The sequence below is a fragment of the Pagrus major genome, chromosome 2, assembly GCF_040436345.1.
Source record: "Pagrus major chromosome 2, Pma_NU_1.0".
In the NCBI taxonomy this organism is placed as follows: domain Eukaryota; kingdom Metazoa; phylum Chordata; class Actinopteri; order Spariformes; family Sparidae; genus Pagrus; species Pagrus major.
In genome coordinates this window covers 20,467,269-20,480,819 of record NC_133216.1, presented here as the reverse complement: position 1 = coordinate 20,480,819, position 13,551 = coordinate 20,467,269, and the positions used below count along the sequence as shown (strand labels likewise).

The following is a 13,551-nucleotide window of genomic DNA, read 5'->3' as shown; positions in this document are numbered from 1 at the left end:
AATTAGCATACTGTATGATCCGGGCTGCAATGGTTAGAGATTTTCACGGTATGACAGACATCTCAGTATAGATCATTACATTATTGTTATTATTATCATCATCATCAGTTACAATGACCTTTAAAGGAAAGAAAACAAGGATTTTTTTGCTGAATAAATGCTTTATTATAACACTAATACAGTAGAATTCAATACTGCAGATAAGCAAACGTACATGGTGTAATTATCATCCATTTTCATACCCTGTTATATCTTGAAAGAGGCATATCGCTGCAATCCTCTGTATAATACAGCATGTAGTGTAACATTGTGTTTCCTGAATGATAAACTGCTAAAACATAATAAAAAAGGCTTATAACAAAAACATGAATACTTAAGGTTCAGGATTCTTTCCATAGGAGACATCTGTGTTGGATTAAGTGAACTGCTGCATCAAACCAGACACTGCAACAAAAACACACTCACAGGGCCTCACGTGCAACATAAAGACAACCGAGCAAACTGCTCACAAACTCATTCACACTGTTAAAACGTACAACAACTCGATGGCAACAGACAACTGGTTTGTTCCCGTTTTCCTCCGAGCCTCAAATAACAACATCACAGCACAAAACGTGAGTTTATCCAATCGTTTAGTCTATAATAGAGCTGTGAAAGCAATCAGAAATGGTGCCAGGCTGCTAACCTGACTGGCTCGCCTGTTAACCTTCCTTTTCCCTGGAAGATTTCGTGCCCGGTGGCAGACAAAATTGTAGAGTGGAAGCAAAGTTTCCAGGGAACCGATGTAAACGCAGATGGTTTCATTATTCTGTAGCCATTAAACTGTCCCATCCATTTTTACTTCATAATGTCAAATAAAAAAACTTGTCTATTGCCAGTTAGAGCAACCGGAGTCAACATATGGAGGCAAATGTTCAATTTCATGTTGTACTTCCTGTTTACATTTGCCAGTGGACTGTTCTTGCGCCCTCTGCTGAAGGCCCTCGGCACCCGACGCTGCCTCTGCCTACAGTCAGCCTGCGTTTGTATGTGGTCTCTGTGCTGTGTTCATGTGTGCAGCCAGCAGAGGGAGCAACATGGCAGTGAAAACTAGAGTCAGATGCTGGGAGGAGGAGGATCAAGCAAATAAACCCTTGGGTAACGTGTGCAAAACAAGTGTAATTCTGGTTACCATATCCAGGCCTAAAGAGTACAACGCACTTATTCTGGATTGAAACCTTGTACAGATACGTCTGTAAGGGCGTCTGCCTCACCGGTGCGACCTCACCTGAAACCAGTAACGTAAGACAAAAGGTATGCACTGTCTTTTTTTCTGTTTCTAACAGGTACCTTAGTGGACCAGAAAGAACATATGGTACAATGAATGTTAACAAAACAGCTACACACTAGTATTGTCCTTGTTATTGTCACAAAATAGAAACACAAACATGAGTTCATTCAAATATGTTGTTTTACCAGCACATGTTAAAAAGCAGGTCACAACAACAAACAACAACAAAACTCCCCTCATTATTAAATAATCTTCTGCCTGAATGATAGCCGGGTGTTGGAATGATCTGACATGACCGCATACAGCCCTGACGGGTAGGTACTATGGCCTATTATTAGCCTCTGAACACTGGATACCGCCTTCTCAGCTGAGTCTGGTCTGGGAGGAAAAATATTCATTACGTAACAATAAAGGATCTGTCTCCCGACCCACTTCCTGAATACCACAGCAGCAACTAGGCCCCAACTGTGGCAGAGCGGAAGCCTCATCCATTTGTTTGCTGGAGCAGTGGCGGTTGTTTTCTGCTTATCTCTTGCCTCCACACATTCACCACGCCACCCCTCCTTCTCAGCTCCTCTTTATGGGTCAGTGATGCAGCGGGAGTGACGCAGCAGCCTCCAGAAGGCAACTCTACACAGCAGGAACAAGGAACCTCTGCCAGAACCATAGTCCACAGGCAACATCCAGACAGCAGTGAAGAAGGAAGATAGTGAAGGCCTAATCTAGGCCAAAGGGAGAACGGTAGCCTTTCCTGCTTCTAAACAAACAGCGGAGAGACATCCACAGCGGCAGAGACAGGCCCAGCAGGACCGTCTGCACAGAAACATTTTGGTAGGCAAGTCCAAGTACGAGTGCTTGTTAAGGCGGCAACCTAAGTGCTACCAGGGATGAGTGTCTTTGTATGCTAAGAGCGTGAATGCTTTGAGAATGAGGATGAGGCCTACTCAGCCTTGTACTACAGTCTGTGCCTCTCTGCTGATGAGAGTCTCTACAGGCCGAGGCTGAGTTTACTGAGCATCAGAGGCACAGAGGCCGGTAAACTTTGTCATGGTTTTTTTTTAATGCATCCTAGCTGTGATCTGAAGAGCTGGTGACAAAATGCTGCTTACATAATACTTCATATGATCCACTCTTCAGATTAATATCTAAGTGCTTTAAGTCTGGGCAGTACATTTGATTTAATTTGCAGTTTTGATTCCACATTTAACTTGAGACTGAGAAGGACATTTTCCCAATTATGTCATTAACATTAGAGCCTCACTGGTACTGGATTTTTGGGGCCGGTGCCAAAAGCGATATTGGGGAATGAAAAATTCAGATATTGATATATTGGCTGATAAACACACATTTTTGCAATGATTTGTGACTAAGATATGTAACAGAGCCAAGATATTTACCATTAATTTAACAATAAACCTTATTGTCCAAAATTACAGATGTATCTAGAATAGGTATGATGTGATATGATTGCTGTCACTGTTGTACAGCCTGGCTCAGGTTGAACCCTTTGTAAAAGACAGGGAATGACTGCCACAGAAATATCTTCAAAACCTAATTTGATAGTCGGTCATAACTGAGAAAGAGCACAAATATCGGTCCTAAATAATACGCGAACTTGCCGACACGAGACGCTGCTGTGAAGAAACAGGGTCCACTCTCGGGGGTAATTGTTCACGTACTCGACAATACCGATTAAGACTTTTAGCTCGTGTCAGAGGCATTTCAGATTCTAGTACGGTATCAGAACAACCCTATTCCCAACCCTGTAAACTGCCCAACTATAGAAAATATTACTGATGGCTCGGAAGTTAAAAATGGTCCACTATGGTAAAATTTTATGTTAAAAATGATTAAAAAGCCACAGCGGCATTTCATTCTACACGCATTTGTAAGACATACGGTTCATACAAATTAGCAATTGTTTTGTGCTCTCGTGAAGACTATAAGATGGACACAAAGAAGTAATCCTGATGGTCTGCCCCCAATCAAAACCAGCATTCACTTCAAGTCACTGAAGCTACTGCAGAGGACTTGAAATGAGGACACAAACTAAAAATGCTCCAGAGATAAAAATGTTCACATATTCTCTTTAAATGCCACTGATGGAACGACTGGTCTAGATTTTAGACACTGCCTCACAGAAAACTGAAAATATACTGCAGTCAATTGAAAAAAACATAATTTTGTCCACAGTCTTGTTGTGTCTTTGCTGTGAATTTGGGTCTTTTTAACCGACAGGAGTCTTTGGAAATCACAGTCTGCTGTGGTGGCTGCCACATACTCTGCCAGACTCCCTCTTAGTTTCCCAAATTTAGATTTTCTGGCTCCAATTACAGAGGGTTTGTACTGCAGCGACTTTAGCCACTTGGATTGTTGTCTCTTTTTTTGTTTTTAGGTGTCACACCAACATGGCCCAGTGTCACACACATTTTAAGGTTTAATTACCTGACAGACTGGTACACTGGCTGGTCCCTCAGGCTAATTTATGGGGCCCTCAAGTAAGCAGGCTGTCAGCACCAAAAGTAGACCACTGAGTCTGTGGTTAATTGTGTGTTCATTAAACCTACATAATGTGATATATCAAAGACAGAAAAGGGAAAAGGACAATACAGCAGCTAAGATTTTGTGTGAGTACTGATGGTATTTCAAGAGACGAAAGCACAAACACTCCTTGAACAGCACGTTTCATTCCTTTAGGGCAATGAGTGCATGCATAATGATATGTCACCTGCTACTTTGTCTTTTGAACTCAACAGTACATACAATTAAATGGCACTGAAACTGGTTTTAAGTGGGTCTCAGCCAGCATGAGGAGAGGACCCACACAGTCATATGACTGCACTGAGTTGTGTAAATAAAAGAGCTGCTTCCGTGCTCAGAGGCTAGCGAGAGGCTCACAGTGCCATGTCGGGTTCAGCTTCCTCCCCTCCCCCCTGTCTGCAGTGCTGACGCATCTGCTGCTTTTGCATCAATCAGCAGCCTCTATATAGGTATACCGAGAGTCCCCACTGATAGCAGGACTCTCTCTTCCCCCTCAGCCTTGCAATCAGTTTGCACGCTTGCTGCAAATGTGAGAGAGCGCATCGATGTCCATCGATGAACATCTGTCCTGTGACTGCTGTGATGCACAATAGGACAGCAGACTCTGCCATCTTCTCTCGGCTTCTGCATTACCTAACCACAGTGACTGCGTAAGCACGGACGGAGGGCTTTGGTGTAATATACTGCTGCACAGACAGAGTCTGTGTGCACAAGCCTGAAACAGATGGTGTAGCGTTATGTATTCAAGGTGCATGTTCTATACAGATAATTCTGCTTCATGCAAAAGACGTTTGTGCTTTTGGTCAACATCGATGCATCGGGATCTAGTTGGTGTGGTGCTGGGGAGGTTTAATACGGCATTTGTTGCACTCCTCACTCTACGCTGCTACCAGCAATGCAGCTGAGTGTTCTCTCTGGCTGTAGCATCGACTACAGAGCTCGTGTGTGATGTAGCACCCAGCATCTCTCCGCTCTCCCTACAGCCCTCTGCCATGCTTAATAAAAGTTGCCGTTTCCTGCTCAGTGGCTCCAGAGCAAACGCTTCAGTTGCCCAGCTAGCACAAAGGCAGACCCATACTCCGGTTTAGCTACATGCTGTACAGCTGTGAGTAACTGCGAGTTATTCCTATAGCTGTAGCAAGACAGAAGAGGGACAGTCAGAGGAGGGCAGGGCAGATCTAGCCCAGGACCTGGGCTGCATGGACAGAGGCGAAGGACGTTGGAGCTTGAGAGATCTGCACACAGAGAGGGAGGGAGAGGAAGAAAGACGTCAGAAGAAGCTCTGCTTCTGACAACACCACCGTTCAGCGACCATCATAGAAAAAAAACTACTTTCGCCTTGCCCTCACGAAACTGTTATTCATGTATAGTTGGGTATGTTGAGGGCTGTAGAAAAGGGATACTGCACGACACTGTTTCCTGTTCGCCCTGCATCGTTTTCTCTGATTTACTAAGGTATGTTTTGCATGGTTTCCCCTCAATTTATAACCTGTTTTGTTGCGGAAGTACGCTTTGCAGAGGTGCGTGAAGTGTCTTTTGCTTTGATATTTCGCTCTTTGTTTGACAAGACTGTCTGTATGCTACACTGTCATTTCTTGGTTTGTGGTTTAGCATGTGGGGATTTTTATTTTACAAGTGGAGACTTAAAAAAATATTTCACATGAGCTCTGAAGGTAAAAGAAGGCTGGGTGTGGCAAAATCATAAGCACTGATGACAAATTCAAAATTTCCGCTCAGCATGTGGTGGCAAAAAACCACAACAATTAGTATAAATTGTTAAAAGTGAAAGTGGTAAAGTAAAATGACAACAAAAAAGAAAAGATGAAACTGTTTCTGTGAGCTGCACCAACTGAGAAATTAGTACAAAAACGGTGGCACATCACTTGCTGTTATCAGATGAGAAAGTCCTTTGGGTAGCATTTCTCCTGCAGACAAAGACACACAGACCGATACACATACACAAAGTACATTAAAGCGGAGACAAAGCAAACCTCGATTGCTCTGCAGACTGCTGTGTGTTGTAGGTTCTCAGAGAGGGCAGGATGTTTGTGGGAGAGAGGGGACCGAATATCCGGACAGCTAACACGGTCACTTGCCATCCAGCTGAATCCCAATAAGTGCTGCGCCATAGCATGTTGCCATGACAACGGAGGCCTGTCTGAGAAAGAAGGCAGGAGGCTGGTTGTGTTTTCAGCTGCCTGAGAGGCTTAAAGAACGGCGGCCATATTGCATTTGTTGCACGAACGTGAAACTGGAAATTAGAGGAAAAAACAAATAAAAAATTACATCACCATTAAATTACCTAAACCGCTTTGGAGTTTAACAAAAAATACTGTAAATCTGTTACCTTGAAAAGTTACAAATGATGCGTGATGCCGACGACAAAAAAATAAGCAAACCACGAAACAAAGTTAGATCTCTACGGAAGCCAAGAGCAGCCATGTTTGCATTTTTTTAAAAATGCTCTCATCTCGAGAGCAAGTTAATTATTTCTTTATATCGAGATAACAACGCTTGTTTTCTGGTGATTACAGGTTAATTTATTCTGTTATATCAAGAAGACAAGAGGCAGATTTCCTGAGAAAATTGATTGAAATGATTTTTGTTTTCTCTTAGATCACAGGATAATTAATTGACGTAAGACTTCTGGATTAAGAACATTAAGACATTTCCAGCTCAAATCAGTTGTTACATTTGTCAAGACTCATCCCTGATAAACATTATAAACATAATAATGATAAACATTGCCTGTTAATTTTATCTAACTTGACTGTGATATACTTTGCACTGACTAAATCTCATATGGATCAGGATAAATTAAAGTCTTCTTCTGTTTTTAATGATGTAAGAGCAAAGAACAAAGAACAAAGAACACGTGAGGGAGAGACACAAAATATAATCATGGTGCCTCCAGGGCAGCAGATAGACAAAGCATCTCTGGAGGAAAGGAAGTCATGGTCTCATGCTAAATAGCAAAGTCACTGTATGACTTTGAGTCAAGGTGGAAAAAATAACAGTAATATCAAGAACCAACTTGTCTCTGATCTTAAATTGGATATTTAATTAATAGCGATGCAGGTGCAATGATTCATCACTTACAAGAACAAGCTGAGTGAGTCTTAGCGGGTACAGTCAGCATGCTACATGAGGCATGCTAAATGACTCAGTATGGACTCAAACCACACTGACTGATATCAGTTTGCCACTATTAGAACAACATTCTGAGTGATACATCCTCTTTCCAAGTGAGGATGAATGAACTTTAACTTCCTCTAGGGGTTGCAGATTGTAGATTATACTAGTTTACTGTCAAAATCAAACGAATCCACAAATGCTGCTTTGTCGATACACAAAAACTATGTAATTCCTCTGACCAGAAATCTGTTTCGCCTGTATAAACAGTACAGAAGTGTGTGCCCAGGTGTAACAACTGGAAGATGTGTGTCCCTCAGATATAGTATTATGATGTTATTTATACAGCAGCTTCTTTGAATAGGTTAAAAATGTTATTGTTTCTATGTTTCACGGCAGTGATCACTGTACTTGCCGTGCTACATTACATTACATCAGTGGAACTTCCTGGCAGCCATTTCACTCATGAGGCATCAATTAACTGTTCCCTGTTGTTAAAGTTGACAAAAACTGTACGTAAGGAAAGTAAAAGGGTGCCTCTCTACTGCCGACCGACAAACAACCGAAGAAGGGAATGTATGAGTCATCAGTGCGTAACTGTCTGCATGTCATTTTCACATTAACCTAGACGACTGAACTGGAGCTAATGCAGAGCTGCGGTAGCACACCAAATAGATCACCACCAAAATTGAATTATAATGAGTAATAATAACAAAAAAATGTATGACTGAGGGACCTGCAGCATATTTTACTAGGTGCAATTCAAGACCACTCACATTAAGGGTAAAGCTGTTGTTCTTAGAAAGATGGGAATCCTCTCGTGGCTTTGTTCTGGGATTAGTTCATAGCCTACCTGGGGCGGTCATAACAAGAATATCCATGTATGAAAGAAACTAGTTAATCCACAGAGAAAATGATCAGCGGAACAGAAAAGAAATGAGTGGGCAGACCAAAAGCCGTTGCATATAGGAAGTTATTAAGACATCGAGCATTCGGTCACTATATCAAAAAACCTTTTGAAGCGCAACCTTCACACTACAATTATAGGTCAGAGGCAACATGTTTGGCAAAAATTTAGTGTCCTTTGACTTAAAATGTTTTCTTGCAGTACCAACAGTATCATTAGTAGAGTCAACATGCCTTCCCACATAATTTTTAATAGCTGGGATTTTAAATAACACCCTTTCAAACATAAAGTCATTACTCAAAACTAGAATGGCAATCAATACCTCCATCAAGGCCCAACTCTCCCCTTCTGTACTCACGTATAGATACCAGCCAGCTAAATATGCCTATTTTTTTCAGCAAGATCCATGCATGTTATTACCTGAGAAATTAACCAAAATGTCAAAAAATGCATAATGTTAAAGAAAGTCAGAAAAAATCCTGAATCCATCCCTTTATCCAGAAGTTAATGTGGGTCTATTCTGGGCCGAGACCCATCCTTCATCAAAACAATGTATTTATTAGTCCATCAGTGAGGTCTTTCCTACAATAATAGAATGAGACAAGCTTTAAACAATGCCTTATTTAGCCTTTAGGAGAGAATAAAGGTTGCTTCTAGGGAAGCAAGAATAGGATACAGGAAAACAAAAGATGGGGAAAGACTTTTAGATAGCGGTGGCAGAAGTCTGAATCGGTTCCATAAGGTTTCACAATTTATAATAGATTATCTTTTGATGATCCTACAGTCTGTCCTAAACTCAGTATGTGACCCATTCATGAAGGTTTAAACTAACCCTAACCCTATGCAGGGATTTTTTTTAATGAAACAGGATGGAGATTATGATGCCTTGACTCACCAGAGCTGTTGACCAGACTGTTGGCAATGGAGCTCATCTGTCAGGACATTACTGCCATCTAGTGTAATAACACTAGAAGAGCTAAAATATTTTCAAATACAAAATGTACACACATCTTCTGGATTATTTTTTACAATATCATCCAGATCCACCATTTTGTAATAACCTGATATTTCTTCTCTTCTTTATTTAGATGACTGTGGTGTCCCCATGCACTCAGAACCTGATGGATAGTGCTCACCCTCACACTGTGCTGAGCAAACTCAACGAGCAGCGCTCCCAAGGCCTCTTCTGTGATGTTACCATCGTGGTGGAAGATGTTAAGTTTCGGGCCCACAGGAACATCCTGGCAGCCTGCAGCGGGTACTTCAGGAACGCTCTGACAACTCCTGAGACATGGAGCTCGAGCCAAGTGCTGGAGCTGATGGACCTGAAGTCTGAGGTGTTCGCCAGTATTCTCAACTTTATCTACTGCTCAAAGGTGACATCACCTGGTGCAGTGGACACAGGGGGGCTAGTGGCAGCTGGAAAAAGACTCGGGATTCCTTTTTTAGAGAAGCTTGCCGAACAAGAGAGGCAGGATGAATGTGTGAAATACACAGACCCCAGCACAGCCCCATTGTCTAAAAAAACAAAGAAAGAAGCTCCCAGGCCTGACGAGATAGACAGTGCAAAAGGGCCACGCATCACCAATGCCTTTTCTATCACTGAAGTGTGTCCTGGGAACAATCTTTTCACCCCTCTGGTTCAAACCGATGGGGAGAGGCAGTCACCAGATGCGGGACAGCTCCCATCAAGTTGCCCCACAACCTCTTGCCTCAATGGGAGCAATGAGACAACCCAAGCCCTCTCAGAGCACTCATATGCAGTAAGCAAATCTACTGAAGGCAAGGACAGCAGTCAGTGGGACAACAAGAAGGTCTGTAAGCCAGCAATATCACAGCCAAAGCAACTCATTTACAGGAACGCAGGCCCGCTTAAAAAGCGCCACAGGCTGAGAGGCGCTTTGGGTAGAAGTATACTTCCAACACCAGCTGAACCACAAACAGATACACCAAATGCAATAACCCCCACATTACCTGATGGTGTTTCTGCAGCACCCACTGCAGCCATGACACCACCTCCACTTTTTTCAGAGGCAGAAACAGACAGAAGTATAGACCCTGGGCTTCCTGTAGCCACTGACAATGTTCCAGTGGAGTTAGGTCCACCAACCCTTTCACCTCACCCGGAAGAAAGTATTTCAATCTACGGATGTGAGCACTGTCCAGAGATATTCACAAATAAAGCTCTTCTCACCATTCACTCAGAGGTACATAAAAAGCGTTTTGTCAGTCATTTGTTTTGTAAGTTTTGTCACAGGAAGTTCATACACCTCAAACGACTACGCAACCATGAGCAGGTCTGTCCCAGAGTTGCAAGAGGCCCGCCTAAACTAGATGCTACTGACTTATCAACCAAAGAGGTCCAATCGGACGACATGCCGGACATGGAAAGCATCACGACACAGATTCCCTCTGATGACCTCTCTACACCTTACACCGAGGAGCCCCTTCATGTGGACCAATCAGAGCCTCCACAAAGTGAGAGGGTACTGAGGCCAGGTGGCAGTCAGAGGAGATACAACTGTAGTGTGTGTAAAAGGGTCTATGTCACCCTATCCAGTCTGAAGAGGCACGAGAATGTACATTCCTGGCAGAGGGCCTATCCCTGTCATTACTGTAATAAAGTGTTTGCCTTGGCAGAGTACCGTACTAAGCATGAAATCTGGCACACAGGTGAACGCCGCTATCAGTGCATTTTCTGCCTCGAGACATTCATGACATATTATATCTTAAAGAACCATCAGAAGTCTTTTCACGGCATTGATCCCAGTCTAGCTGTTAAGAAAAAATCTGCCAACGGTGGGCTGAAAGCCAGCGTTTATCCAATCAAACTCTACAGGCTTCTGCCTATGAAGTTTAGAAAGAGACAATACAAGACGTACAGTCAGACATATTCAGAGAGTGTTGAGAGAGGGGACCAAGCTCCACTAGACAGCAACTCTCTCATCCCTCCTTTTGAAGAAAATGGTCTGATCAGCCACCCTGATACCGCTCCATTCCCTCTGACATTCATGGCAACAACAAAGATGGTGGCACCTGTCATGCCTCGCATCAGCTTTGACAAGCCATGTGACCAAGATATTGATCAAAGTCTGAACAGTGAATCGGACATTCAGAGAGGCACAAGAAAAGAGGGGGAGAATAGAGATTCATCCTTCATCAACTTCTCTTTTCAACCCAATACAGAGTCTGCTGCAGTGGATGATCCTTCAGATCTAAGTAACTCAGAGCACATCAGTCATAATGTGCCATTCTTAAACTCTTTGAACAACGTTAAAAAGTTAAGTGAGCTATCAGCTTCAGCAAAGAGAGTTGAGGAAATGACCAAGGAGATACTCCAATCAAGCACAGAGAATCTGGTGCGCGATAAGATGGTGGGGGCAAAGACAGAAACATACATTGCCAAACCCGCATGCCCGGGCCCATCTGTGGATGGTGCTGCCATGCCTCTCTGTCAGATAACAGTGAAAATAGGCAATGAAGCCATCATCCGCCGACAAATCAAAGGATCTAAGCTCTTCCCCAGAAAGAAAAGGAGAATCAGACAACTGAGTGTGGAGGAGAGTGAGTGCCCTCCAACAAGGGAAAACTCAGAGAGCCCCAGACTCCGCCTCAGACCAGAAGTCACTGCCGCCACAGAGACAGAGACATACGAAGATCCCAATGACTGTGACACAGCTGATATGCTTTGGCGTCCCTACTATTCTTACAAAGCTAAAAAGAAAAGGAAGAAGTTGAGATTCAAGCACAGAAAAGGTTTGTTTCACCGTTATCCCGAAACATCTGGAGACAGAACTGCTGCCGGTGAAGCCCACCTTGACAAAAGTAGTTGGCTGACAGACGAGAGCATCTCAGGTGTTAGTGCAGAGGCGAAACGTGGTCTTAACAGGAACCCCAGCCCCAGGGCCACCTACAACTGTGACATCTGTGACAGCTCTTTTATCACAGAGACCGGTCTCAAAGCTCATGTTATCGGTTCCCACCCATGTTTCTGCCGAACATGTGGTAAACAAGGTCCCCCTGGTGAAGTACCTGCCGGTGGTGATTACATCTGCAACAACTGTATGGAAAATGGCTCCTGCTTCGATAATACACCCCGGAGCCCGAACCCAGAGAAGAAGTATCGCTGCTCTTTCTGTCCCCAGCGTTTTCTCTACCTTGCCACCAAGAGAAGCCATGAGAAAAAACACCAGGAGACGAATGAGGAGGGATATAATTATGACAACTTCACACCATGTTCTAAATACTCAGAACACCTGAGTGAAGACAATAAACAAGACACCATCAAGACAGAAGACAGTGACAATCAAGGGAGCCCAGACATAAAAAGTGAAAGGCTGGAAGGAGGAGGTTTTTCCATTGATAAAATTAAGCCTAAAATTGAGGATACAACTGACTTTATGTCTTTGACGACATACCAAGACATGTCCTACTCCAACATTAAAAGTCCACTGTCACCCTGCACTGACCCATTGCTGTCCTCAAAGGTGAAACAGAAAGTGCAGAAAAAAAGGCTCAATGCACATCACTCTATGCATCTCATCCCAAAAAAGCAATCCCGTGACAGAGGCAATGACGGCAACAAGGATTTTTTGATGGGCCCAAGAACGACCAATCACAATGATTGTGAGAAGCCCTTTAAACTGTTCAGGAGAAATGACTCTGAAGCTAAAGGCACACACATTGCTATGCACAAGCCAGATAAATGGATGTGCAAAGAGGAGCCATTTTTTTAAAGCCCTTCGAGGACTGTGGCAAACAATAGGCAGAAGAGACATTGAAGCTCGACTTCAAGCCACTGCGTCGGTTAAGAGATCTAAGAGTTGTAATGTTGTCTTTGCAGTTGAGCTCAATAAAATGTTTTGAATGGACGACACTAAACAAAAGGATCTGATATCAGTGTATGCGGCAATTTATTCCCTCCTTATCTTGATGAATGAGTGATTTTTCACCTTTGTAGAAGTTGTTTTTTGGATAATATAGGACCCTCTGACACAGACTGTACTTTGTCCATTGTCTATGCATATACGGCAGCCTCAGTGACATGACGGTAACCTCAAGAAAATATATGAATGTTGGTAACGATGCTACGAACGGTGTGCAATTTCAGAACAGGGGTAGAATGTGTTCGACAACTGAAGCGCTGCCTCGTGTGGTTACATCTTCACTTTTTTCAAAAACATGTCTGGGAAGAAAAACAATATGAATTTTACACATTTCTGAATCTCCCATTCAGTTACTGTAACTGGCATTGATAAGTTGCACTTTATAGTTAGACTATGCTAATCTGTTGGTTAAATACTTTGATAACTCAATTTAAGCACCATTGATATGATTCTAATTTATAATTAACACATGGCACCATTGAGATTAAAGTTACTACTTTTGTGTGTTTATGTATAAAACGTGTAAAACTATTTAAATAAATGTTGTTGATATTCTAAACAGTTGCATCCTGTCCTCCTTCAGCCTGGTTAGAGATATGATAAATGCTATGACTATCACAGTATTTACTAACCACTGACCAACACGTTAGACTGACTGATAAGCACATTTACTGATGATAAGACAGAATCCCTAAAAGGCATGCAGAGAAGTGTTTTTTTGTTTTTTTAAAAAGATTTTTAAGAGGGACATTTTAAATAGCGAGATTTAAATAGTCACAAAACCTGTTCCACAGCAAACATTTTCGTAAGTATAA

General features: G+C 42.7%; 1 protein-coding gene across 3 annotated transcripts; it reads left to right on the top strand.

The window, feature by feature from the left end:
- The first annotated feature begins 1,134 nt into the window (after positions 1–1,134).
- zbtb38 (zinc finger and BTB domain containing 38) lies at positions 1,135–13,295 on the top strand. 3 transcript variants are annotated; one of them, XM_073482589.1, is made up of 2 exons: positions 1,135–1,293; positions 8,939–13,295. In XM_073482589.1, exon 2 carries the CDS (start codon positions 8,939–8,941, stop codon positions 12,584–12,586), a length of 3,648 nt encoding a protein of 1,215 aa, XP_073338690.1. In that variant the 5' UTR covers positions 1,135–1,293; the 3' UTR covers positions 12,587–13,295. The 3 variants fall into 3 exon arrangements, with proteins under 3 accessions (XP_073338690.1, XP_073338684.1, XP_073338697.1); XM_073482583.1 differs by lacking the exon at positions 1,135–1,293 and adding an exon at positions 1,748–2,101; XM_073482596.1 differs by lacking the exon at positions 1,135–1,293 and adding an exon at positions 5,219–5,266.
- Positions 13,296–13,551: the final 256 nt, after the last annotated feature.